This window comes from Ambystoma mexicanum, chromosome 4p, assembly GCF_040938575.1.
Source record: "Ambystoma mexicanum isolate Mex_15411 chromosome 4p, UKY_AmexF1_1, whole genome shotgun sequence".
In the NCBI taxonomy this organism is placed as follows: domain Eukaryota; kingdom Metazoa; phylum Chordata; class Amphibia; order Caudata; family Ambystomatidae; genus Ambystoma; species Ambystoma mexicanum.
Window position 1 is genome coordinate 82,402,296 of NC_090927.1, and position 27,946 is coordinate 82,430,241.

At 45.3% G+C, this 27,946-nt stretch overlaps 1 protein-coding gene across 2 annotated transcripts in view; it reads left to right on the forward strand.

The window, feature by feature from the left end:
• Positions 1-27,946, forward strand: part of LOC138453018 (multiple epidermal growth factor-like domains protein 10) — a 318,657-nt gene that overhangs the window by 141,262 nt on the left and 149,449 nt on the right. For both annotated transcript variants that reach the window (XM_069605429.1, XM_069605430.1), the window contains one exon: positions 1,920-2,066. In XM_069605429.1, coding sequence (XP_069461530.1) covers positions 1,920-2,066 — 147 coding nt within the window. The remainder of the gene's footprint in view (positions 1-1,919; positions 2,067-27,946) is intronic.

Here is a 27,946-nt window from a genome sequence, read left to right on the forward strand (position 1 = left end):
TTGATTGTTTGAGGGACTTAGGTTTAGTCACCCTAATTTCCTAGGGTCCTCCAGATGTGGACCCCTTGCTCACTGTGCTCAGAGGATGGCCCCACCTGACTGATGAGGCCCAACAAGGCTGAAACACGTGTATGGGGTTGCTGTTGGTACTCTTGTTCAGAAGGGAATTGCCATAGCATTTCGGTGTCGAACTGCCTATGTGGGCAGGACAAAGACTGATATGGATATTCCCTTCTGTGAAAGGTGCAGTGAGCTAAAGTGTGGCTGCGGACTCTCGAGTGGGTACCTTCCCAAAGAATAGGTAATTTAGCCGTTTTCGTTCTCGCAGCTTTTGACAAGTCTTTGAGATTATATAAAGCACTTACCTTGCGTGATGGGGATACACCCTTCATGTAAAGCACTTTGCCTGGAAATGGGGGGGACACCATGCATGTCCAGCACTTTGCCTGGGTATTGTGGATACCAAGGGCCCGATTTATGGAATTTATAGCTCAAATACACTTTGCAGCACTCTGTGAATCAGAGTGTTCATTGGCAGTAAAAGTCACTTTGCACAGTGCAAAGTGTGCTAAGAATTCCATGAATTAGGCCCCAAGTCTTTAAAGCACTTAGCCTGGATAATGGGGACACACCCTTCATGTAAAGCACTTAGCCTGGATAATGGGGACACACCCTTCATGTAAAGCACTTTGCCTGGAAATGGGGGCACACCATGCATGTCCAGCACTTTGCCTGGGTATTGGGGATACCAAGGGCCCGATTTATGGAATTTATAGCACAGACTTTGCTCTGCAAAAATAAACTTTGCAGCACTCTGTGAATCAGATTGTTCATTGGCAGTCAAAGTCACTTTGCACCAGTGCAAAGTTTACTAAGAATTCCATGAATCAGGCCCCATGTCCTGAAAGCACTTAGCCTGGATAATGGGGACACACCCTGAATCTAAAGCACTTATCCTGGATAATGGGGACACACTCTTCATGTAAAGCACTTAGCCTGGGTAATGGGGGCGCACCCTGTCAGTAAAGCACTTAGTCTGGATAATGGGGACAGACCCTGTCAGTAAAGCACTTAGCCTGGATAATGGGGACACACCCTGAATCTAAAGCACTTATCCTGGATAATGGGGACACACTCTTCATGTAAAGCACTTAGCCTGGGTAATGGGGGCGCACCCTGTCAGTAAAGCACTTAGTCTGGATAATGGGGACAGACCCTGTCAGTAAAGCACTTAGCCTGGGTAATAGGGACACATCCTGTCAGTAAAACACTTAGCCTGGGTAATGGGGACAGACCCTGTCAGTAAAGCACTTAGCCTGGGTAATGGGGACAGACCCTGTCAGTAAAGTACTTAGCCTGGGTAATAGGGACACACCCTGTCAGTAAAGCACTTAGCCTGGGTAATGGGGACACACCCTGTCAGTAAAGCACTTAGCCTGGATAATGGGGACACAGCCTGTCAGTAAAGCACTTATCCTGGATAATGGGGACACACCTTGTCAGTTAAGCACTTAGCCTGGGTAATGGGGACAGATCCTGTCAGTAAAGCACTTAGCCTGCTTAATGGGGACACACCCTGTCAGTTAAGCACTTAGCCTGGGTAATGGGGACAGACCCTTCATGTAAAGCACTTAGCTTGGGTAATGCTGGCACTCTGCTTGTGGCTCACTTTGCCAGTAGAGTCTCTGTCATCCAGCTCCATATTTACTAATGGCTCACTTTTCTCTGCGACTGCCCTTACATTGGGGCGCAATCCTGCCTGTCCCACCTCTCTGCTAGCTAAGTAAACCTCACTCCCCACTGAATTTGCAAGTTCCACTGCAGACTTCTGAAATAATGAACACTGAGATATTTTGTGCAGGATGTGTGGAAATAATTATAGATGATCAAATGAATGTATTTTATGTTCCTTGTGATAGTAAAACCGGGTACGTGCCCAGCTGCCAAGCTCCCCTGTACAGATTATAGCACCCCGGATAACTGCACAGATGATGGGGACTGCCAAGGAAGACAGAAGTGCTGTGAAGGCTGTGGAAAGCACAAGCGCTGCAGGAGCCCTGATCCAGGTACCTTTGTGAGATATGTATATATGTATCCCAGTGCCTAAAGTGGCGAGCCGGGGCTCTCAGAGGGGCGTGGTCGAAAAGGGGTGTGGCGCCACAATTAAGAGAACACCTGCCTCTGCTGAATGCAAAAGGGCCATCACCTAACAGGAGGTATTCAGCGGAGGCAAGTGTTGCATCTTAATTGTGGTGCCATGACCCTATTTGGCATTCAAGTCAGGTAAGTGTTGCCGCCTAATTGAGGCACTTTTGCACTGATCATCACACTAGCATCTGGGGCGCTAGGGTGATTGATGATCCCAGCATTTCTAATGAAAGGGGTGCCTTGCAGGGGGTGTTAAGTAGGCAAGGCTTTTTTTCTAAAGCCCAAGGTCTCACGTAAACGTGGGAGCTTTGGCTTTAGAAAAAGGGCTTTGCTTCTAGTGGGATGGGGTTAGCAGGGGATATTAGCGAGTCCCGGTACGGCCCTGTCACAATTGTCGGAGCCTGCCAGGGCTCTGTTCTGACTAGCCCCGCCCCACTTAAAGCTGTGATGTATCCCCCACTTGAGGTAGTGAAACTGCATGCTCCTCAGCTGCTCCTGTGATTGTCTTTGAATGATAGTGGGTGAAGCAGCGTGGACCGTACCCCAATATCTTGCATAATTCTTCTCTGTGTGGGTTTGAGGAAGATCCATTCCCACTATGGCGCCCACGATGAGTGTGTTGGTGATGGTAAAAACTGGGGTGGTTTTTAATGCCTCCCATTTTAATTGCATCAGCTAACACCGGGTTGAGGTTGCATGGCGTACATTGAGTGAAATGCATGGGTTAAACATCCAATCAGTCCCGTCAAATACTTTCCATGTACCCCATGCAGTAAATATTCCAGCCAATCCAAGCTCCTAATTAGATGGTATTTCAAAAACAAGTGGTATTCATAATGCAACCTCTTCTTTCCAGATACCACCCGATTCATGGGGAGGCCTCAGCGTGATCCTAATCACTTAGGCAGCAAAGTCAGGATCTGCAGGCCATAACAAGCGATAATGGCCTACTGCTACATGAATAGGGCGAAGCATAGTGAGGGCCTTTAATGAGGGCTGTAAGCTGTTACCACATGGTATGACCCACAGCTCCTGGCATTACTCCCATTTGCAAAATGGCATAAGGTTCTACATTTTAGTGTTGGTTCGTGCCATGAGAAAGGTTTTTTTGCACAAAGAAAAATGGCCATCAGGATAGTGGGGAAGGCAGTTCTCGGACGAGCCCATTTCTATTTTCGTTGTGTCTGGAGGCCAACTTTACAAAATAGTTTCGCGGGACACTGGTAGCACATCAGATGTGGCCAGCCGTGCGCGCGGTTCCATATGTTGTCAGTCATAAACAACCAAATGCCCTCTCAACATTTTTGGCAACACTATTGGCAGATGGCATTTTAGCAAATACACAGCACAAAAAAATAACAAAACGGCAGGGCATGCAGGGCACTCATCTGTTAGAGCTCTGTCCATGCCCTACGGGGAAAAGTCATGAAAACCTCCTAATATGCAAATGCGTTCACAACCAGCAGGAGTGACTTCACAGAAAAAGGCATGGCAAGGAGCGTCATCAGTCTGCGATACTTGGAGTCACCAGGAAAAGTGACTTCACAGAAAAGGGCATGGCAAGGAGAGTCATCAGTCTGCAATACTTGCATTCACCAGGAGAAGGGGCTTCACAGAAAAGGGCATGGCAAGGAGCGTCATCAGTCTGCGATACTTGGAGTCACCAGGAAAAGTGACTTCACAGAAAAGGGCATGGCAAGGAGAGTCATCAGTCTGCAATACTTGGATTCACCAGGAGAAGGGGCTTCACAGAAAAGGGCATGGCAAGGAGCGTCATCAGTCTGCCATACTTGGAGTGACCAGGAGAAGTGATTTCACAGAAAAGGTCATGGCAAGGAGCGTCATCAGTCTGCGATACTTGGAGTCACCGGGAGAAGTGACTTCACAGAAAAGGGCATGGCAAGGAGCATCATCAGTCTGCGATACTTGGAGTCACCGGGAGAAGTGACTTCACAGAAAAGGGCATGGCAAGGAGCGTCATCAGTCTGCCATACTTGGAGTGACCAGGAGAAGTGATTTCACAGAAAAGGTCATGGCAAGGAGCGTCATCAGTCTGCGATACTTGGAGTCACCGGGAGAAGTGACTTCACAGAAAAGGGCGTGGCAAGGAGCGTCATCAGTTTGCAATACTTGGCGTCACCAGCAGAAGGGGCTTCACAGAAAAGGGCATGGCAAGGAGCGTCATCAGTCTGCGATACTTGGAGTCACCGGGAGAAGTGACTTCACAGAAAAGGGCGTGGCAAGGAGCGTCATCAGTTTGCAATACTTGGCGTCACCAGCAGAAGGGGCTTCACAGAAAAGGGCATGGCAAGGAGCGTCATCAGTCTGCGATACTTGGAGTCACCAGGAGAAGTGACTTCACAGAAAAGGGCATGGCAAGGAGCGTCATCAGTCTGCGATACTTGGCGTCTTGGAGTCACCAGGAGAATTGTCTTCACAGAAAAGGGCGTGGCAAGGAGCGTCATCAGTCTGCGATACTTGAAGTCACCAGGAGAAATGACTTCACAGAAAAGGGCGTGGCAAGGAGCATCATCAGTCTGTGAGAAGTGACATGGCAAGAAGGTATCATGAGTAAGCCGGGTGCCAAACACATGAATGGCACTACTACCGTTATTATATATGGAGCAGCAATGTAGTTAATAAACCATGTGTGAGGCTTTTTATACAAATGTAAAAGCAAATAACATAATGATATAAGCTATGAACTGAAACACTTACAGTGCACCCAGATAAAACACAGTGAAATGATATGATTTGCCCAGGATCCCACACTTTGGCTAAGTGGTGAAACCAGGATTTGGGCAGTTCAAGCACTTGACCACATACCTTCCCAGGTTTAGTTAATATAAATATTTATTAAGGCTTTGGTTGAGCTTCATATGCTTAAATAATACCTTGTTTACAGCAATGCCTTGCAAAGAACACACTATATAAATTGTCGTACAAAGGTTGAGAAACATGAGTATGGCCTTAGCTTTATTTTGCCCATCCTGCTTTGAAGGCCACCGTTTTCAACTTTTCACACAACATGCATAATAATGCACCCTTCTCATTTCTCATCACTCATCATTCACATTCGTTAAGGGACCCAAGTCCCTGCTAATATTCGTCCCTCCCACTCTCTGTGTATAATTGCTCCCATTATAATATACTCTGTTGACACAAATAAAGTGTTAAGTCGTGTCACAGACCCCTGTAAGAGACGCCCAGGGGCCTAGAACTCCAATACTTCACACAAAATCGTGAGCTTTGAGGTGGCAAGGATTTGATCACCCCCAAAGCAAAGTCAGCACTTTTCCCTGTCCCGAGATGGTTTGTGCCGGACTCAGGACCAATTCGGGACAGTCCTGCAAAATACGGGACAGTCGGCAGGCCTAGAGGCAGATGTATGGATAGTCGCGGAGAGGTGATGAGACGCAGGTAAGTAGCATTTTTTGACTCTTCTTAATGTAAGGAATCTGGGAAGGTGGCTTACGGGGAGAGTGGGAGGAGCCACCTGAAGCAGCCAACAGCTTGTTTCATCGCCAGGACTTTATCACTGGAATCAGTCTGCGTTCCGAGCAACCCGATTGGCTGTTTACCACAAAATAAATGCTAAAATAGAATATAGTTGTGCAGATGGCTCTTTGGATATCGTGCATGAAATGGATGGGGATGCAGAAAAACTCTGACACCAAATAATAAAACCAATTCTGGAAGATGGCAAAGGTTGCTGTTTTATTAACAATTATCTAAAACAGGGAGTTACAACAGACACCAACAGATGTTCGCTCAAGCTCTCAGTGGATTTTGCATAAAAACATCCTTTTATACAAGAGATACATCAGACGTGACGTCATACTACATGGCAAATAAGAAAAACCTACAAGGGATTGTGATACATTCAAGGGGAACATCTAAGTATACTTTCTATAAGGGGTGGGATTGTGATTGGTCATCTACTGTCAAGTGGACAACTCATGCCTACCTCTAAAACATGTAATCTTCAACACTATTAAGTACACAATATATCATTGGTCTTCAAACTATAAGGCCCTTCATTATATGGCCCTCTATAATTGGTTGGCATACTTGTGCCGTGTCTGGAACATTCGGTTCACTTAGCAGCACATAAGCTCAGACCCGGGTGCCAAGAGGTGGACTGGACTTTACATCCCCATCCAATTAGCCCAACATCTCTCATCACCCATGCCTTCTGCCATGAAGATTGTCTTTGAACTTGGCCTTGCAAAGTATTCTTGTCTCTGGGAAGGGAATATATGGGAGTGTGAGCACGGACTATCGTTGTTCTAGGACTCCAAACTCAACTCTGTTTCCATCCTTGGCTCACAGGACAGGAGACCACAATTTGGTCCATTTTGCAGCATTTAAATGTCTTAAAGGAATAAAACTTGGCACGCTTGGTGTTCTTTCTTTGCAGCTTAACAAGTGATGATTCAGCTTCTCATGTTCACTGCCTTCAAGAATAGATAACGGGCCTTGACTGCTTCATCTTAGGACACCAGGCCATACAGCCTTCCCATACATCTACAATCTCAGTGTATTCTTGCTGTGACACAGTTCTCAGCCTTTCTCTCCATGGCTCCGGGCTTACCAAAATTCATGACACCGATGTCCAGCTTCAATACAATAGCGGCTTTGCCTGCAGTCTATTCACTACATATAGCCAGCTTCTATGATCACTTACTCTACTTGCGTTACAGCATCTGTACAATTATTGAACGGCTTGCATTCTCTGCAATGCTTTGCACATGTGCAATCTTTTTTTTGCATATAAGTGTTTACTCGATCCTTAACTGTGTCATAAGTTTCTGTAAGATCCATACATTTTCTTCAACCAGTATCCTAAGTGTGTCACGCTCGTCTCTTGTAACGTCACTAGCTTCTCTTTCACTCTTTTTCATATTCCTTCAGGGAATTCCTCCCTCAGATTGTCGTCACTTCAGGGATACATTTGGTAGGGTTTTCTCAGTGGATATCTTCTTTTGAACATTCGCTCTGGTATGGTCACAGCAGCTGGTGTCAAGCATGGCACAATGTCAGGATTCCAACAGGAGGTGGGGGTTTGGTATTTCGTGCAGATGCATGCAGCTGCTCCTCTATAAATTAGTTAGCTAACATGGTTATATTTTTGTAATTTCCTACATGTGGCTAAAGTACCCTATTTTTCACTAAGTTACAGTCTCCATCTTTACCCAATTTGTGTTCAGGTACATGCATGACTGCTATAAAAGTCCCAGAAATTGTATCTGGTGCGTCAGAGCTTGCTTCGTTGCTAGTGAACCATAACTGACTGGATCTGCGGGTCTGAATCTGAGAGCTTCTAGCCACAGGGGGGGACTCGCAAGACCCCCTGTTTTAAACCACTCCAAAAGTGACCTGAGTGCAGGATCCCTTTAAGTCAGGCGAAGCTTGCAATGCGTGCAGAGGAGTTATGGGGATCTGAACCACCATGACATGTTTTGGGATCTAAGGAAGCTGACAGGATATCTCATACGCAGTATGACCAGGTATCCCAGCTCACTGGATCAGTGCACGGATGGATTGATCTGCAATTGACAAGTAAATGTCATGGCATGCCCCTCTCAAATGTTTATAAAATACGAATGATGTTCCAACCTGCGATGCCGCAAGCCGATGCGGCTCAACACTGTATCCGTGATACAAGGTGAGTAAGCAGATGCAATATTGGGTGTCTACAGTCATACGAGTAGATCTACTGAAACTTTGCACCAGGGCAGACACACTGCTGAACTCTTACTGGCTGCTTTACTATTGTGAACCAGCCCTGCTCATGTCTACATCCCTTTCTCCTGTTCTGAGTGTAATGGAAATGTGGTCTAAGACAGCCAACTTTGACGTCTCCCACAAGTAAGCCTCCGTCTTCATTTTTTGGCTTGAAATCTAATTCCGAAAACGTGTTTCCTTATCTGCAGCAATTGCTTTTTAGTTCAAAGAACTTCATAACCATCCGCGGCCGACAAGAAGGGAGAACATTAAAGATGGCAAGAGATTTCGGATCCGTCCCAAACATTTAATTGATTTGAATTTGGAATATAAACCCAAAAATCACACACGAATCTGCGAAAGGGTCAATCACATGAGGGGTTAAAGTATATGAAACCAGGAGAGGTTATCTGATAACATCCGGCCGCACAGCACCTCACAGCATCATTGAGAATAAAGGAATGAGTGAACGAGGGCTGGACATATACATGATAAAGGACATGTTTAACTGGCGAATGGAAGAAGAGATTAACTTTGTAGGTGCTTTTATCTAAGCTAGTCTCCTGTGTGTTCTGGTTGCCTGGTTACGGAGGATGAAGAGGCGGGAGAGCCTTTATGCCTGGGCTTAATAGAAGGTAGCCCTGAAAAATGGTCTTCAGTTAAAGAGTTTGTTTTATATCGAAGAAGGAACATTGATCGGAGTATGAGCTGCTCTGGAAGGAAGCCTGAAGTCAAAACTGCATAAATAAGTTGCTATACTTATAGACATTTACTTCGTTGTGGTCCGTGAAAGGAGAAGCTCCACGAACAGCTGATAACTCACAGCTAAGTTTGCGAGGAGCACTGAGAGAAGTGAAGCAGAGAAGTGATATTGGACTGAACCCAGCTGAGAGATCGGGGTAGATGAAACAGCTGGTCTCACTTCCTGAATGTAGAGAAAGGTAAGGCCCGGGTTGCGAGGACCTCTAGGAGCCATCAGTGGAACTGCAGCTAGGAAAAGAGAAGAACGAAAGAATAAAGAGAAAGTCAGACTTTAATAATAAGAAATAGAGTGCAAAGTGGAAGGAGAGAAAAATAAAAACAAAGAAGAAAGAATGCAAAGACTTTTAAGATGGGATTGAAAGTGGCTGGAGAACGTTCAAGTTAAATTTAGTAGATAAGAAAAGTTCCGTCTAAGTGACAAGTTGAGAGACTGATTCTGGCACAGCTTCTGGAATAATCTAAATAAATTTCACTTCAGCAGTGATGAGAAGCTAGACTTCTAAACAACTACAGATAATCTATCTTGCAGTTAAAAGTTTGTGTTCAGTTTGAATAAAAGTTGACAGTTTTTACAGACTATCAAGAGTGATGGCCTTTATTCCCGTGTTCATCCGCGCCCAACAAGAAGTGAGAACATAAAAGAGGGCAAGAGATTTCAGATCCGCCCCAAACATTTAATTGATTTGAATTTGGAACATAAACCCAAAAATCACACACCATATCCCAATCCAAAAACATCTGAGTAGAGGAACATAGTGTCAATTTTACAATTCTGAAACATGTCTGATGATCAAAGCCTCAACCCAAGCTGTTTGAGTTGCAAATGAGACAGGGAATGGGGCCATCCATAACCCTAAATTCTAGAACAGACCTGTTTGTTCCTCAGTGTGGAACAAGCCATTGGCCTTTAGTGGCTCAAAACCTCTCATGTTACATCTGCACCATTACATTTTGCAAACTCAGTATGTTGAAAATAGAATTGTGTTTTTTCACTATATTAAACGCCCTTCATATCAGAAAGCATGTATGTCATTATGTTAATTTGTTTGCAGACAAATCCAGAGGGCGCTGGTGAACCTTTGGAGGGGCGCCAATATTTCCCAATAAATTGTGCAAGTGACCGAATGACCGAGGGAGCGTGACCCAACCTAGGAGTGAACAGGGCGCCTTCAGTTTTGTGTGAAATGAAAGAAAATACTCAGCAGGTGCCAGTGTAACATAATGACCACAGTACATGGGTGAGTAGTGGCTAAACTGCGTACTCAGCCCCCCACTACTACTACGCCAGTAATAGTAAAGCGCCCTGATGCCCTCGGGCTGCCGGCGCTATAGAAGCAGACACATAACATAACATAACAATGATACTGATGATAAAGGTGAGACTGGCACAGCCAGAGAGGAATATCGCCTTCGCCTCTTTTGGCAAGCGCAGCCGAGGTCAGGCTAAACTCTTCAGAAAGGGTCTGAGAGGGGGGGCAGAAGCAATTCAAGCATCAACAGTAATGTGGGACCAAAACAAAGATTTCGGCAGCAAAATGTCAACGTTTATCAAGATGTCTTTTAAAAGCTATAGAAGGTGCACTTAAAAGTCACTGTGGTCCTTTTAGACAGGTCAGGGGGTTAGGCCCTCTTCAATTACGCTATGTTCTTATCTTTGGAGCACCACAGGGTCGAGCTAATGTAGCAGGGATGTCTACCACACGCCTTATTGGGCGACAGGTGTGGGCGGGCCCACAATATCCTAATATAACTTTACTGAAGACTTGACCCGCCTCTTATGTGTTTCGAGTCCCCACTTAACTGGGTCCAAGATCGCCCACCCTGTTGTGATGTAGACAAGAAATGAGCAAAGATCAGGGCAGGATTTTCCCCAAATACCCCTAACAAAAAAGACACTAGATTAAAGTAAATGGCACACAAAAGGAATGGTGGGAAAAGGAATGCTGGCGTACAATTCTTTTAGTTGTTGTTTGCTTACCTCCTCCGGTTCACCAGCAGGGTTTTGAGAGGTGTTTTAAAAAAAGAGGAAATCACAAGACACTATACATGATTAACTTAACCCTAAGCAGCTGCATATCCAGGGACATCATTTCAAAAGTGAGGTGTAGCGGAAGTGACATCACACGACCCTTGACCTCTAATAAATCTTACGGGAAATGATGTCATTTGATCACACCGTGAAGTGACATCACGTGACGCGATGGAACATGACCTTTCACCCCTTGACAAAATAGGAAGTGACATCACATAGCATTGTTCCTACACTACGAAAAAATATGTTTAAGATATCACTGTAATTCAGGTTGTATTTTAGAGCACATTTAAAAAAAAATGGGTGACTAGCCCAACAGTTTACAATTGGCGCTGTGGTTCAAAGGGGGAAAACATGGAATTTTTCACTGGATATCTATGATACATATCCAGTAACACAAAAAAATACCATCCCTATTCCCTGGGATCCACAGCACCTCAGAAGGAGAGCTGATTTTGACAGGTGGGTAGGGGATTGTGCAACAAAGGCATTTTAATAATGCCTTTGTTGTAGAACCCTCCTTCCCCCATCTACCCCGCCTTGCCAAAATTAGCTGAACGGACCAAAACAAACCAACACACTCACACACATACTGACATAACAATCACTCTATCGTTCATACACGCCCCTCTCCAGGTTGCTGTCTGTATGTGCGAGGAGGCGCAGGAGCTCCCTCTCGCACATACTGACATGCAGTACCCCAGCCAGCGTTTCTAATGAGCTGTGCAAGGCTGGCGAAGCAAAACGCCCCCAGCCTTGCATGGCTCAGGGAGCATGTGCAGTTGGGAAACTGAACTGAACTGTCAAAGGGAAACAGTGTTTCCCTTTCACAGTTCAGCCAGCCCAGGAGCACTCCCTCAGATGGAAAAAACAGCTGAGGGAGCTGGGCTGGCTCCTTCGCCCCTCCATAATGGGTGAGGGGGCCACAGGGTGGACGCCCCCTCGCCCATTATGGATGAGCCACCAGCTCAGACTGGCCTATAGGGCAATAGGGTATTGCCCATACCAAAAATGAAAAGTGCTAGTATAGGCCAGTCAAAATGGGCCACTTTTTTTGATAATGTGGCCCAGTTTGATGAGTTACTTCACTATGCAGCCAGTAGTTTTGACCACTGTTGCTGAAGAAATATTATTGAAATATCACAATTTGGTTACATTTTAACAAAAACCACCCCCTTGGGTACTATTCAAACAGTCTTTGACTAAAGGAATGAATATCATTTGCAACTGCTGGCTGCTTTTTCATTGGTGCCAGAGACAGTTTGTCCGACCATGTGAGCCAGATGTCATGCTGTTCTCTCATGCCCCCCTAGTCCCCACCTCGGATGCGACAGATTGAAGACCTCTGCTGTAATGTGATATGCATTTCATATCAGAATGGATCACCATATGTATCATTAATATCAGTATGTATAGGCCCATATTACTAAATTAGTGTGAATGCAAGCAGACGTCCAAAGCCAAATGATACTGATGTGTTATTATATAGAACTTACGCTTAAGCTCTTTACATACAACAAATATACATACAATATCACCCAACCTGTTTTGGTATTCACTTATAAACCTCAGAAGAATAAAAGGCTGAGTTGGCTTTGCCGGGAATTGAGCCTGCAAACTGCAGAACACACTCACATCACAGCAGTGAGCACTCAACTCACTGAGTTATCTTACCAGCTACAGCTATCGATAGTAAAATGAATAATTACATGTCTGAATGTTCTCAAAGTCAGAAAGCAAATTACACTCTGTAGTGGATACCATTAAACTGGCAAGTGAGATTTAACAGCAGGCCAGGTCATCTGCAGGTCTGGTGCCAAGTTGCCACATGTCAAGCATCCGTGGATCTACTTTCAGGCTTCAGATGTTGGAAAAATGCATACTATTGGGAGGGTTCATAACTGTGTATTAAAGAATTTAGAGAAGCTCAGGGAAAGCAGCGCACTCACACACCATCCCGTACTCTGGGCACTCGTGACCTCATACTTGCAAACAAATATCCTGAGCAGCATGCAATGGAGACAGGAAAGGTAGACACATTACAACAAAGCATTAATTGTGGCACACTGACATCAAGGGCCACTTTATGTGTTATGGTCAAACATTTCTACACTGTACACAATCTTTTAGGCACAATGATTTTGTCAAGTGGCCGAGGACACAGAGATGGAATATCTTGTGAAGATCGTAACAGAGAAAACGGCAGAAAAAACCATGCTATAACTGCAACTTGTGAAATGCAATATACGTAGTCCGGAATGGACACTTATTCTACTCTACATGATTTTGGGATGCCCTTTGAGTGGGATCTGTATCTGTGGATGTAGGGACCAACACTAGTGTCTGATTTAACCATTGGTCTGTGTAGATGGCAGCCTGAACGCCCTCAGTGCCAGCATCATCACTGTCTTCTGGCTGGCCTTCTGCTTTTCTCACAGGGATTGAGCGTTCAAAGGATCTTCTTTGGGTCTTCCAGCGGGGAGTCACAGCTGTATTGTTACTGGCCACTGGACCGGCTCTTCTTCAGTCACATCTGGTGTCATCTCTGCCTCATCCAAGACAGAGCAGGTGGTTCTGGTGCAAGGCCTTGATTTTCCTTGGCCATCCCGCTTCTTGCAGTAGGAGTTCTCCTAGCTGATGCTCTATGATGAAAGACTGGGACTCCCACTTGTCACCTAGCTTGTTGCGTCCTCTCTTTCCCAGGCTGCAGATCGTTAAACAACCCCTTGGTGAAGTGCATTAAACCGAACGTTGTCATAGCAGTGTTTGTTTCCTTCCGCTGTATTCTCTGCTTTAGCTCGGACAATCTGATCTCATCGCTCCAGCTGACGCTTAAGCTGGTATAGTTCCTGCTGCCTGTTCCATCTGCAAACACTCCGAAACACAAGGCTACAGGCAGTCTGGTGTCCCTTCCAAACATTAAGGTCTGCGGTGAAAGCCCGGTGGCATCATTCTTTGTACTATTGTAAGCATGGGTCAAGGTAGACACATAGCGATGGAACCAAATCCATTCAAGTGGGGTTCTCGTTGGCGATGGAACCAAATCCATTCAAGTGGGGTTCTCGTCGCCTTATAAATAATGGGCTAACATGGTGCATTTTACAGCACACTTCTTAGAAAAATTGGGTTAACTGCCAAAGAGTTGGTTTTGTAGGGTAAGACATGAAAAAAGTTCACAGAAGCATTTCTCAAACACATTATCATGATGCTTCTGCCCACAATATGTGCCAGTATAAAACATGTTCACACTGGCTGTGCCCATACATTTCTATTCTTGCTGCACCAATCTACGCTAGTAGTCCCATATAAGGATTCCCATGTTTGCTTTCAGCATAATGCCAGTAATGATACTACAAGGAAACGTGTGCATGCTTGTTCTACCAGTATATTGTAGTATCCCCTGTTAGGCAGAATTATATGGAGTACCCCTTGGGAACACCACACACAATTAAGACTACAAGTGACAGCACAAATTCACCTTTGGTACAAGCCTGTACTACACAGTAAAAGTGGTAGCGATGGCTGAGCAGCCAGACTTATCTCAAGAGCAAGTGAGCAGTATCAAAAAGTTACACAAAGGACAGCAATTACTATGATTCAAACAAACACCGACTCAAGGTTTCTGAGTAAAAGAATATACATTTATTTACACATCAGTTGTATAACATTTCACTAAAGTAAAGCAGTTAAATATCACACTCTTAATACACCACACCACTCCCAATAGGTTCCAGACAAGTTAAGCTCACAAATGAAGTGGGAGCAAAATGGTACTCCAGAAAGTGAGCGAAAGACAAAGTTAGGCAGAAATTGAACAGTACCAACAGGTAGGTAAGCAGGGCAATCTAGAAAGAGGAACTACAGTGATGGAATCAATTAAAAAATGCTTAGGGCCAAAGTCAATATGACAAAAGTCTTTTGCTCAAGATCACACAGCTCAGGGTAGTTTGCGGTTAAGTCTTTGCCAAGAGTTCCGGACGAAGTTGGTCAGCAGAAAAGTTAGTTTAAAGAGTAGAGAAGGACAAGCCCTCGGATTGAGAAAGATTTCTAACACTTTCCCCGCAGCTGAACAAAAGAAACAACCGGATTTGCAAAGTACCTTTAAATGGAGAAAACGCTGTAGCTGAGGCGGATGTTCCTGGTAGTTCCTGCAGGCTCACGTTTCCTGAAGCGACTGTTGGACTGGCACGAAGTAGGAAGACTGGAGGGTCCTGCACTACCCAGGGAAGAAACCAGCAGCAGAGCAAAGCAACAAATAAAAGGTGCGCTCCTTAACACCCAAGCAGGGTCTGACCTTCCTGGCTATCCGGTCCACTGTAGCGATGCACAGCAATTTGACCAGAGGAGGGAGTCCAGGCTTGCAGTTTGGGCGAACTGGTTGGTCCCACCAGCTAATGGGAAGAAGATTCCTGGAGGATCTCCTCTGTCGTTGGAGTTCGAGGATCGGACCTGCAGCAGGGCTTCACCGGGCAGTTCAGTCGTGGTAGAGGTCCTCTTCCGTCAGCTCTTCTTCGGTTCTTTCGCTCCAGTGGTGACTCTGCCTTTCCAGACCCAGAGACCTGCTTTTTATGCAGTTTTCCCCCATTCACACAGCCTGGCTGTCAATCACACAGCAGGGTGGCTGTCCGGCCTGGACAGTCACCACAGCTAATCAGTTCAGAGTGCTAAACCCCTCCCTCACATCCTGTCCCCCCCAGACATACAGGCGCCTAAGGAGTTCTTCTGCGTAAAAGCCTGCGAAAAGACTGTGAACAAAGGAACCAAACCTGGATGGGCACACAGAGTAAAACACGAGAAAGACATTTTCAACAAGAAATGGCGAATAAACCCAGCCGGAGTCGAAATAAAACATATGGTCCAGCGGGTTTAAGTCGAGGCTACCAAGATAGCCTAAAACATACCAAGGTTATTTAAGATAACCGCGGTAGGAAAAATAGGGTAGTTACCATTGCCACCAGCCAAGTCTTGATGAAAAGGGAGCGAAACAATGCTCCAAGAAAAACAGACAAAAAGGGATAAGTATAAACCCTTTCCAGTACTCTATGTAAGATAGGGTGTACTGGGTCTGTGGTTTTACAGAGGTTAATAAAGTTAATGGTAACTTTATATGTTCTGGGAGACAGTAGTCAGTCCCAGAAAATGGAGCCTGAGTTGGGAAGTCTAAAAGACAACCCAGTTTCACTGCACTGAAGGTGCTGTGTAACACATAGTCAAAAGATGATGCCTGTGGAGTAGATGAGGCTCCACAGTCTATGAACACAAACATGTTAAACACACACAGCAAAACACATGTAAGAGTGGGAAAAAAGGCTCACACTCTTACCAGGTGAAAAAAATAAATCCTAGAAATCCAGCAAAGCTGCTGAGGGACTCAGTAGGTAAGGGAAATTAGCCATTCTGGAGAATTCTCCCTAACACTCGCCCCCCCAGACTAAGGGACAGGAGGATTTAATCCGCTCCTATATGAATCTCTACCTCTAGTCGGTTGAAAACATCCTAGAGAGACCATCAGCATTGTGGTGGTGACATCCTGCTCTGTGCTCAATGGTGAAACTAACTCTTGCAGGCCGATTGACCATCTCAGAAGTTTTGGGTTTTCCCCTTTCATTTGCGTTAACCATCTCAGGGGTTGGTGGTCTGTTTGAATCACAAAAGTAGATCCATACAAGTATGGTCTAAACCTCTCCAGAGACCACACAATGGCAAAACATTCACGCTCTATGGTTGCCCACCTTGTTTGTGGTTCCTTCAGTTTTCTACTGATGAAGCAAATGGGGTGCTCCCTACCTTTCTCATCCAGTTGACTAATGACTGCACGTATACCTATATTAGAGGCATCCGTCTGCACAATGAAGGGTTGATGATAATAAGGAGCCCTTAGGACTGGAGCTTGACAAAGGACTTTCTTCAAGGCTTGAGTGCCCTCCTCATTCCATCTAAACTTTTTAGGGAATTTTGGAGAGGAGATCACATTCAAGAGAGATGCTATGGTCCCATAGTTCTCTATGAAGTTCCTGTAGTACCCAGTGAGACCTAGGAAAGCTCTCACTTGGGTTTAGTAGTAGGGGTGACCCAGTTGTGGACAGCTTGTACTTTGCTAGGCAATGGCCTTATTTCACCTCCTCCTACCTCATGATCAAGGTAGACCACTTTGCTCTGACCAATTTGACATCTGCTTGCCTTTATGGTCAGATGCGACTGCTCAAGAGCCTGCAAAACATATCCCCAAGTGATCAATATGTTCTTTCCATGTAGGGCTGAACACTGCAATGTCATCCAAGTATGCCATGCAGAAGTCCTCCATCCCATTCAGAACTTGATTGGCCAACCTTTGGAATGCAGCAGGTGCATTCTTTAATCCACAGGCATAACCCTAAACTGGTAGAGGCCTGCTGGGGTGGAGAATGCAGTTTTCTCCTTGGCATGGTCTATCAGGGCTATTTGCCAATAGCCTGACGTCAGATCAAATGTACTGAGGTACTTGGCTGAACCAAGTCTATCCACCAGTTCATCTGTCCGTGGCAAAGGATGAGCATCAGTCTTAGGGACTGCATTTAGATCTCTATAGTCCACACAGAATCTCAACTCCTTGGATCCTGCCTTTGGTACTAGAACAACTGGACTAGACCATGGACTTGTAGATGGCTCTATAACCCCAAGATCAAGAATCTTGTTGACCTTTCCTTTGATGTAGGATCTCACATGTTCTGACATTCTGTAACTTCTGCTTTTCACAGGTAAACAGTGACCATGAGAATATCATGCTGGGCCCAGGGGGTTGTGATGCTGGAAATGCATCTGAGGGACAGGGCCTCTGAATCCTTGTCCTTTTTCTGTTTTTACCGTGTGTTCTGTTATGTTTTCTGCCCCGGAGTCCATGTGGGACTCCTGGCAGTGCAGCTCTCTCTTTTGGTTTGGTGAACAGACCCATGGGATACCCTTATGGCACCCATGGGTGGGGGTACAACCCTGTGCCCCTAGTGTATGTTTTTGGGTACCTGTGGGTGACCCCAGAGCAGGGTATAGGCTGGTGGCAGCTCCGTGCTGAATTTGACAGGTGCTCCGGGTGTCCTCCATTTTGGGATACCACGGCCCTGCCATTGGGATCTGTTGATTCCTGATAGGAAACAAGATGGCCCCTGTGGCCCCTTGCTTTCTATGGCCTGTTATCTTGTTTTCCCAAAGTCCTGGGAAGCCCTGTCTCTGTCCCTTCCCCCTGACTGGCTGTTGGGTGGAAGTTCCATGTATGGTATTGTTGTGAAGGCCCAGCTAGACTGGCTGGAGCCTTCTCAGTGACTGTATGTTGTGGGTACCTCCTGTGGGTGGGACCTGGGTGAATGGAGTGTGTGACCAATATACACTTCTTGTTGTGGTTGTCTGGTTTCTGGCATGAGAGACAAAGACTGAGACAGCCCTGCCCGAAACTGGCCTGAATGCAGTGTGTAGTGTTGAATGGCTGGGTACTTGTCCCAATCCACATTTCTTGTTGTGAGTGTCTGGAAGGGAGGAGTGTGGCCTGAATGCACTGTGTGCCTGATTGGCTGACTGACTGCATGAATGCCCTGCAGTATGATTGGCTGCTGAGTGTGTGCCAGCAGCGTGGATGAGAGAGAGGATAGTATATCTGGGGACCTCTCACCACTGGAAAAGTGTTCAGAAGGAACCATTGGCTCAGAAGCGACCATTGTGTTCAGAAGGGACCTTTGGTTGAGAAGCGACCATTGTGCTCCTAAAGCAGCCAGGGAGCTGAGTCTCCACTCTACGAGTAACTGGAACTGCTGATCCTCGACGTCCAGCTGGAAGAAGAAGACTTGCTGTGGCATTTGCTTCGACCGATCCGAAGGCTGTCGAAATCGTCGAAGACTGACCCGAGAGAGGACCTGGTAAGGCGCCCTCTTCCCGTGCTCCGAGGGACCATCGAGCACCGCTCCATCTTGGCCGAAGCGCCCTGGAAGACAGACCCCCGAAAGGTTGTCGACCCGAGACGGGACCGCTGAGGAGATCGAAGTGAAGCACCCGGACATCGACGCCGTCGAAGTCCATTGTCGTCGACCAGGGTTTGCAGGTTTGTGTAACCGCTGGAGGCCCGTCGAAGTTGTGTTGCCCAGCCGTGGGAACCACTTGACGCTGTGCCGCCGACGACTGGAGCCGTCCGCTCCTTTGCCTAAGAACATTCAATCGAAGGACTCTCTCGACCGCATCGTCGACCGCTGATCCGGCCGGAGAAAGTCGAGGACGACCAACGCGCCGAGGAGAAACCTGCCGGTCGGTTTCCCGCCACCCGACGACCTTAAAGACTCGGACGACTCGACGCCCTTGCTGGGCTTCCGTCTCTACAATCTTTGCGGTCCAGAACTATTGTCATCGAGGTGCCCCGCACACCTCCGCCTTGCAGGACGCCGACGCTCCGACGCCGACGAGCACCGCTTGGACGAAGTTGCCGCCTCTTCGACATCGTTCTACCTCGTTTGTCGACGGACGTTCGACGCCCCGTGCTTCCCGCTTGAAAGGGAAGGCATTCAAGAAGGGCCATCGATTCCCCGTCGCCGAACAACGAGTTCCTCGACGTTTGTCGACGTCTCTTCCAGGAGCTCGACTCCACCAGGTACATTGGGGGGTAAAAACATTTTAGGAGAGAATAAGAGTTGCAGAGCAATATATGGACTGGGCTTGTGGTATCTCTTTATTTACAGGTTGCCCAGGTGGGGGGATCTCCACACAGAACTGTGTCCAGTGGTAGGGGCCAGTATTCTGCCTATTGCTTAACCCTCTGATTTTCTCTCCTCTCTCTATTGCTGGTTTCACTCTATTGGTCTGTGTGACATTGTACAGTATTGTTAATGCACTGTATTGAGATCTAGGGTGGTACCACTTTAGGATTGTAAATATTGGCCATTGTAGATTTTGCCAGAGTACAAAGTGAGTTATCATGATAAATGTACATAACCTTAACTATTGATTATATAAAGACTGTGTTCTAACCGATACAGAGTGTGGATATTCCTTTGTGGGGGCTTTGGGGATACACTGTACTTAAGAACCAGCCTGCATCACCTCCTGAGAAGCTAGGCCTTGATTGCTCGACCATTGCTACCGAATAGAGAATCTTGGCTGGGGTCTCCTGTGCCTCTCCTCCACCATATAGGGAGCAGAAGTACAGACACCCCCCACCGGTCGTTGAGATCCGTTCTCTCACAGGGGTAAAACCTGGTGATAGTGAAAAAAGGGAGGCAAACTGATTTAACAGAACTTTGCACTCCTCCTGTTGTTCAGAAGTCAGTTGAGAAGAGAGATTGACTCCTTCTATTTTTTCAACCAAAGGTTGGCCCCTGAGGAGGTCAGGTAGAGGTTCACGTTCCTCTTTCTCTTGAGCAGAAGCTAGAAGCAAAGCTCCCACTTCTGGTCTCGAGACATATGCCTTCAAACGGTTGGTGTGAAAGACTCTGGGAGCCTCCTTAGGTCTGCCTAAGTCCACCAAATAGTTCACCTCTCCAAGTTTGTCCACAACCTCGAAGGGTCCTATCCACTTGTCCTGCAAGGCCATCTGCCTTGTTGATACCATAACTAATACAAGCTGGTCTTGAGTAAACTCAACCTTGCTGGTCTTCTGGTCATGCCAATGTTTGACCAGAACCTGACCTGCTTTTAAGTTATCACTAGCTTCTGCCATCCTGTGTGACATTCTCCTCCGGAGACCTATCACATAGTCAGTCACTCAGACTGGCTTGGGGGAAGGAGCACTCTCCAACCCCTCCTTAATCAGGGCCAATGGACCTCTGACTGGATGGCCATAGAGAAGTTTAAAGGGACTGTAACCACTCCCTCCTGAGGGACTTTCCTATAAGCAAAGAGAAGGCAGGGCAGTAGAAGGTCCCACATTCTTTTAAGGGGTTCCTCTAAAGCACCTATCATGCTCTTCATAGTACGATTAAACCTCTCTACCAGTCCATTTGTCTTTGAATGGTAGGCTGTAGAGAACTTGTAAGTGACACCATAGTTTTTCCACATGGCTTGCACGTAGTGGGACATAAAATTGGATCCCCTGTCGGATAACACTTCCTTAGGAAACCCTACTCTGGTAAAAATGCCAAGTAGAGCCTTAGCCATAGCCTGAGCTGTAACAGATCTCATAGGTATGGCTTCTGGGTATCTTGTAACATGGTCCACTACAACCAGGATAAACCTGTTCCCTGAAGATGTGGGAGGGTCAAGGGGACCAACAATGTCGATGCCCACCCTCTCAAAAGGAACTCCCACCACTGGGAGAGGCACCAGGGGTGCCTCATTCTTGGCTCCACTCTTGCCAGAGGTTTGGCAAGTGTGACAGCTCCTACAGAATTTGTCAACTTCTGAACCCATCTTAGGCCAGTAGAAGTATAAGGAGAGCCTTTCCTTGGTCTTTTTGAAACTCAAATGACCAGCCAAAGTAATCTCATGGGCCAACTGTAGGAACTGGAGTGTGTTGGCAAGTGGCACTACAATTCTTTTGCAGTCCCCAGGGACAGACTCGGTCGGTTCACTGTAGAGGAGGCCATCTTCCCAGCTTCACCTATGCTTTCCAACTTCTTGCCCATCAAATTGGTTAGCAGCCTGTTGTCAAAGACTCTCGAGAGTAGGACACTCTCTTTGTCCTCTGCTGAAGTCTGCCCTGTTGGGTCCACCTTCTGCCAGTAAAGACTGCAGCTCAGGATGGTCAACAGGGTCAAGATCTCCAACTAAGACAGTGTCTTCTTCCAGATCTGATTCTTTAGAAACTGGCTCAACCACACAATGTTGGACCGCACACTCTGCCTCAGCAGGTGGAGGAGTCACAGGTGTGAACATGGACAATCTTGGGGATGTCCTTGTTGGTAGCAAAGGAGTGCTGTCTGACTTTTTCCTTGAGGTCTTGGGTTTCCCCTTTGCCTCATTCTTTTTAGAAATAGCAGTGAGAAACTCCCGTGGAGTGAGAGTGATAGTTTCCTCTATCAACTCCTCTGGAGAGCCTCTCAAGATCCTCTCCCTTGCAGGCCTAGTGAGCTCCTGTCTCCTTTTACTGGGAGTTGGATAACGGAAAGACATCCAAAGGAAACAATTCAAGAAATGTGGTATCAAGGATTTTATTAAACCTGATACTAATTTAATGTATGAAACAAATCATGATTAAATCTGCACTTGTAAAAACAATTTACATAGCAGGAAACAACTTTTATTTAAAAATAACACATCTATATAATAAAAATCATCTTATTCAATCATCCAAGCATTCAACCTCATCCATCCATTAGACAAACCACTCATACCAAACACCAATAAATGTACAATAAAAATATATAAGAAAATTCATCACAATTGATTCATCTGAAAAGTTTATAGAAAGAATATGAAATCAGTTTGACGGGCCACAATCTGTAACATCAGTGGCCTAGGCAATTAAGATGGGTCCCAGAGTTTTCTGACCACGACCTCATTTTAGTCCAAACTCAACCGGTTTCGACGTATATACTTTAGTGTAGTGACGTCTTCATCAGGAGTAACAAAAGTATATTCTAACATAGGAAAGCAAAGAAAAAAAAAATGGGAAACATCAATGTATGAGCCCCCTTTGCTTGGAAAGATAACATATAACAACATATGGGTTCTAGTTTACAAACCACTAAACAACACTAGTAAAAATTATGTATATAATGAAAAATAAAACAATGGGTAATCGTATACAGAAAACTGCTTCCAACCCGGGGTGTCTCTGGGATGGACCTGAGGTGTCTGGCAGAAGACAGTGCTACCCTCATGTATTGGTGTCTCTGGGGGGCAGGTGGAATGTGGAACCAGGCCATAGGCAAAGTCAGTACTTCAGATGTGCACACAATTGACAAAGCCATTATATAAAACCTTCACTATTGCAGCTAATGGAAGGCTTGTGGACAGAACACAAAAGTCACATACTTAAGATCTAACTTAGAAAGGACATAGCAATGGCCAACAATGGACCACAAAAATGCGTCCACGGGTGTAAGGCTGTGACCGCAAAGAATATTAACTAACCTTCATTCACACAATGGAAGGCTGTACGTTTCTTCCTTTAATTATAAGCTGGGTCCACTTGTATGAATTAAATAACAGCGTCCCAGCAGAGGTTCCTGCAAACAACGGAATGCATAAACGCCATAATTCCTCCCTGTAGGATGTAAAAAGGCAAAAAGGCATGTACGCATCACCTAATTGGCTCCCACAGTATAGGTCATAAGTTTAAAATTAAAATGGTGGGCTAACAGGTCTTACCGGAAATGTCCGAAAACTCATTCAACCAGCGGCCGTAAATGTGAAGATGACTCCCCGGAACCAGGGAGAGCTGCGCCTGATATTGTGTGGGCCTAAACACAACACAAACATTTAAGTATGTGTAAAAGGACCCATTTGTTCTTACAATTATATCATGGGCTACACCCAAAGGAGACTACTGCAAATTGATAGAATAAGTTCATAAACCAAAGCCAGCTAGTATGTGCAGTATCTGATTATTTTTTACAAAAATACGGACAATCGAAAAGCTTACTACTTAAGAAATTTGAAAAAGTAAAGTGCCCAATATTTCTGACCACAAACAGAATCACTTAGCTGAAGTGGAGCCTGTAGAAGACCCACATATATGGGACTCCCTTCTACATGTAGTAATTTCAAAGAGCGATTCGAAAAACAAACGCACGGCAGAGTGTTTACCTGAGCAAAGAAGCCCTAAGGGCTCTCACGGCAGCTAGTCACCCGTACACCAGCTGGGTCCAATTGGAAGTGGCGTGCAACAACGTATCACCATTTCCGAAATGTATGCGTAAAAAACATCATGTGATCACGTAATCAGTCACGTGACTTCAAACTAGGCTGGCCTACATTCTAAATGGCCGCACGATCTCAGGAGAAAGATGCACATAATTCGAACACAAGAAGTGTGCTACAGGACATATCCACACGGTTGCGAGGGAAATGACGCGCTACGGCAGAGCACTTAGAGAGAGACACTGTCAATTATGTATGGGCAAAATTAAATTTATGCACATTATAATAAGTACTGTAGATGTAATAAAAACAATAATTAATGTCTCTTATCTACACTCGAAGGCAATATCTCATTTACCCATAAATGAGAAATCAATTGGATGCTACCAATGGGCAGAATAAACTAACCAGGGGTAACTATAGGAGGTCCCATCAGGAAAAAATGTGGAAAAAATGGACCAGAAAGGTAGTTGGTAACACTTACCACCTATAAAACTAACCCCCACAAAAGGCTGTTTGTGAAGAGCTATAAAGATTAATATATACAGATTCGCACTCAGAAGCTCACGGTCCAAAGATACCAGATATTATGGTGAGTAATGGTTAGTTACTCGAATTCCATGGTTCCAGGGTATTGAGGCCCAATGTTAATGTTTTTAGGTTAAATATCCACATTTGTTCTTTGTAATCTAAGTTTTTTAATAGTTGGATTTGGTTTTGTGCATATACTTTTTCTATGCAAAACCATTCCATCTGGTCAACCGTGTGACCCATCTCAGTGAAATGGATTACCATTGGGGCATTGAGATTTCGGGTTCTGATCTTAGAGCCATGTTCATTAATACGGGTACTCACTTCTCTGGTGGTTTTGCCTACATAGAGCAACTGACATGGGCAGCGAATGGCATAAACGACATTCTTACTTTTACAAGTGGTAAAAGTACGAAGGGTCCACTTTCTGGTCTGTGATTCAAATGACATAGTTTTTTTTAGAAAACTTGCAAGCGAAACATGAAGTACTAGGGTAGTGTCCCACCACTGGGTTGGAGCTAGTATCGCAAATTGTATGGACTTTAAGAAGAGTTTTACTGGCACGAGTAATCTTTTGCTTAAAATTTTTACTTTTTTTTAAAGCAAATAGAGGCCTAGGTATAGAAGTTCCTGATGTATTAAGAATTCGCCAGTTTTCTAAGATGATACCTCTAATAGCATTTCTATGTTGACAAAAGGTTGATACACATACTAGTTCACCTTTCTTTTCAATGTCTTGCTTGGGTGTCAGTAGAAGGTCTACTGGGAGGCCTGGCGTTGCTTGACACAACTCCCAAGAGTTTTCAGGTCATTACCCAACAGGACTCTCCCAGGAACTTCACTCTGCACACTAACAGGTACTTTGACAGTCATATCATTACACTGGATGAGAGCTGGTAACTGCAGAAGCATTTGCAGAGTGCCTCCAGCTAACTTGGTGAGGCGTTTGGGTGCCTTAGCAACATCCTTCACCTTGAAAAACGATTCATCCACCACGGTTATGCTGGCTCCAGTGTCTCTGATGGCAGGACTCTCCTGGCCATTCACAAGAACACTATCTTTATAATACTCTTTAGTATTATCTGGGATGGAATTATAGACATCTAGGTTATGTTGTTCCCACAAGCCCAGGGACACTAAAGAAAGACTAGGTGAGACTCTTATGGGTTCATCAGCCAGTAGGTGAAAGTTTCCACTTGCCATAGGTACTTCTTCCTCTGGGGAGAAGGCTAGGGAGACAATGTGGTTCCCTGAAGGTTTACGCTTACATCTGGGATCCCCTTTCACATGGTCAGTTGACCCACAAACATAACATTTTCCAAATGTCTTGATGAATGGGGGTTTGTTCTGACCTCCATCTGGTTTGGGTCCAGATGGTACACTAGCCTGATTTGGTTTCCCTTGTGATTTACCCTTATGTTGCTGTTTGTGGCCCTCTTTTGGATTGGAGGTATTAGAATTCTCCTTGTTATCTTTATTTTGGCTGCTGTCCCTGATCCTCCTTCTGATTGGCCCCAGAATCCTTGTGAGTAGCCCTGTTGGCAACCCACAAGTCAGCAGCCTTAGCTAATTTCTTGGGATCTATCTCCTTAGAATCAGCCAAGTGCTGTCTGAGTTCAGGAGAGCAGGCATCATAAATTGACTCTGTTAGGCAGAATTATATGCAGTACCCTTTGGGAACACCACACACAATTAAGACTACAGGTGACAGTATAACTTCTCCTTTGGTACAAGCCTGTACTACACAGTTAAAGTGGTAGCAGTAGCGGAGCAGCCAGACTTATCTCAAGAATAAGTGAACAGTATCAGATAGTTACACAAAGGACAGCAATTACTATGATTCAGGCAAGCACTGACTGAAGGTTTTCAAGTAAAAGAATATACATTTATTTCACTCTTCAGTTGTATAACATTACAATATTATAAGCAGTTCTAAAATCACTCTCTTAATACACCACACCACTTCCCTTAAATTCCAGACAAGTTAAGCTCACAAAAATGAAGTGGGAGCAAAATGGCGCTCCAGCAATTTAAAAGGGGGGGAAAGACAAAGTTATTAGAAATTAAATCAAACCAACAGGCAAGTACTCAGGGCAATTGAACAAGAGGACCTACAGTGATAGAATCAGGTAGAAAATGCTTAAGGCCAAAGTCAATGGGTCAAAAGTCTTTTGGTCAAGATCACACAGTTCAGGGTAGTTTGCGGTAAAGTTCGTGGCACGGTGTCCAGATGAGGTTGGTTGATGGAAGAGTTAGTTCAAAGAGAAGAGAAGGACAAGCCCTCGGATTGGAGAAAGATTTCAAACACTTTCACTGCGGTTGAACGAAATGAGCAACCGGATTTGCACAGTAGCTTGAAACGAAGCAGAAGCTGTAGCTGAGGCGGACGTTCCTGGTAGTTTCTGCAGGCTCACTGTTCCTGAAGCGACTATCGGACTGACATGAATTAGGAAGACTGGAGGGTCCTGCACTACCCAGGGAAGAAACCAGCAGCAGAGCAAAGCAATAAATAAAAGGTGTGCTCCTTAAAACCCAAGCAAGGTCCGACCTTCCTGGCTATCCGGCCCACTGTAGCTCTGTACAGTGAATTCGCGAAAGCTGCTTGGGTTTTAAGGATTCACACAGTCTGGCTGTCAATCACACAGCAGGGTGGCTGTCCCGCCGGTACAGTCACCACAGCCAATCAGTTCAGAGTGCGACATGGGTCTCCAAGGAGACCCTGTGGAGGGAGTCCTAAACCCCTCCCTCACATCCTGTCCCTCTCAGACATACAAGGGCCTAATGAGGGCTTCTGCGTAGAAGCCCGCGAAAAGACGGTGAACAAAGGAACCAAACCTGGTTTGGTGCGCAGAGTAGAACACAAGAAAGACATTTTCAACAGGAAATGGCGAATAAACCCAGCCGGAGCCGAAATAAAACATATGGTCCAGCGGGTTTAAGTTTGAGGCTACCAAGATAGCCTAAAACAATACCAAGGTTATTTAAGATAACCGTGGTAGGAAAAATAGGGTAGTTACCACTGCCACCAGCCAAGTCTTGATGAAAAGGTGAAAAGGGAGCGAAACAATGCTCCACGAGAAACAGACAAAAAGGGATACGTATTAACCCTTTCCAGTACTCTATGTAAGATAGGGTGTACTGGGTCTGTGGTTTTACAGAGGCTAATAAAGTTAATGGTAACTTTATATGTTCTGGGAGACAGTAGTCAGTCCCAGAAAATGGAGTCTGAGTTGGGAAGTCTAAAAGACAACCCGGTGTCACTGCACTGAAGGGGCTGTGTAACACATAGTAAAAAAGATGATGCCTGTGGAGTAGGTGAGGCTCCACAGTCTATGAACACAAAAATGTTAAACACACACAGCAAAACACATGTAAAAGTGGGAAAAAAGGCTCACACTCTTACCAGTTGAAAAAATCAATCCTAGAAATCCAGCAAAGCTGCTGAGGGCTCAATAGTTAAGGGAAATTAGCCATTCTGGAGAATTCCACATAAGAACATACTCCTGAGCTTGGGGCCCTTGGTGGTTAGCGCGTCATGCAGTAGATGGGATGCAGAGTAACTCTTTACACCAAATAATCAAACCACCTCAGGAAGATGGCCAAGTTCTTTTTACTGTTTTATTATCAATTGTCTAAAACAGGGAGTTACAACGGATGTTGCACAGCATTCTCTCAAAGCATTTCATAACAAACAACACACCTATAGTAACTACTCGTCCTGCGTGACGTCATGCTACGTGGCAAATAAAAAAAAACTATAGGGGGTTGTGGTTGTTTCAAGGGGAACATCTAAGTATATTTTATACAAGGGATCGGGTAGTGATTGGGTCTCTACAGTCAGTTGGACAACTCATGCCCACCAATTGCAATTCATCCTCAAAAGTTACTAGAAACACAGTACCTCATTGGCTCTCAAACTACAAGGCTCTTCTTTATATGGCACTCTACAATTGCTTGGCATGCTCGTGCCATGTCTGGAACATTCGGTCCACT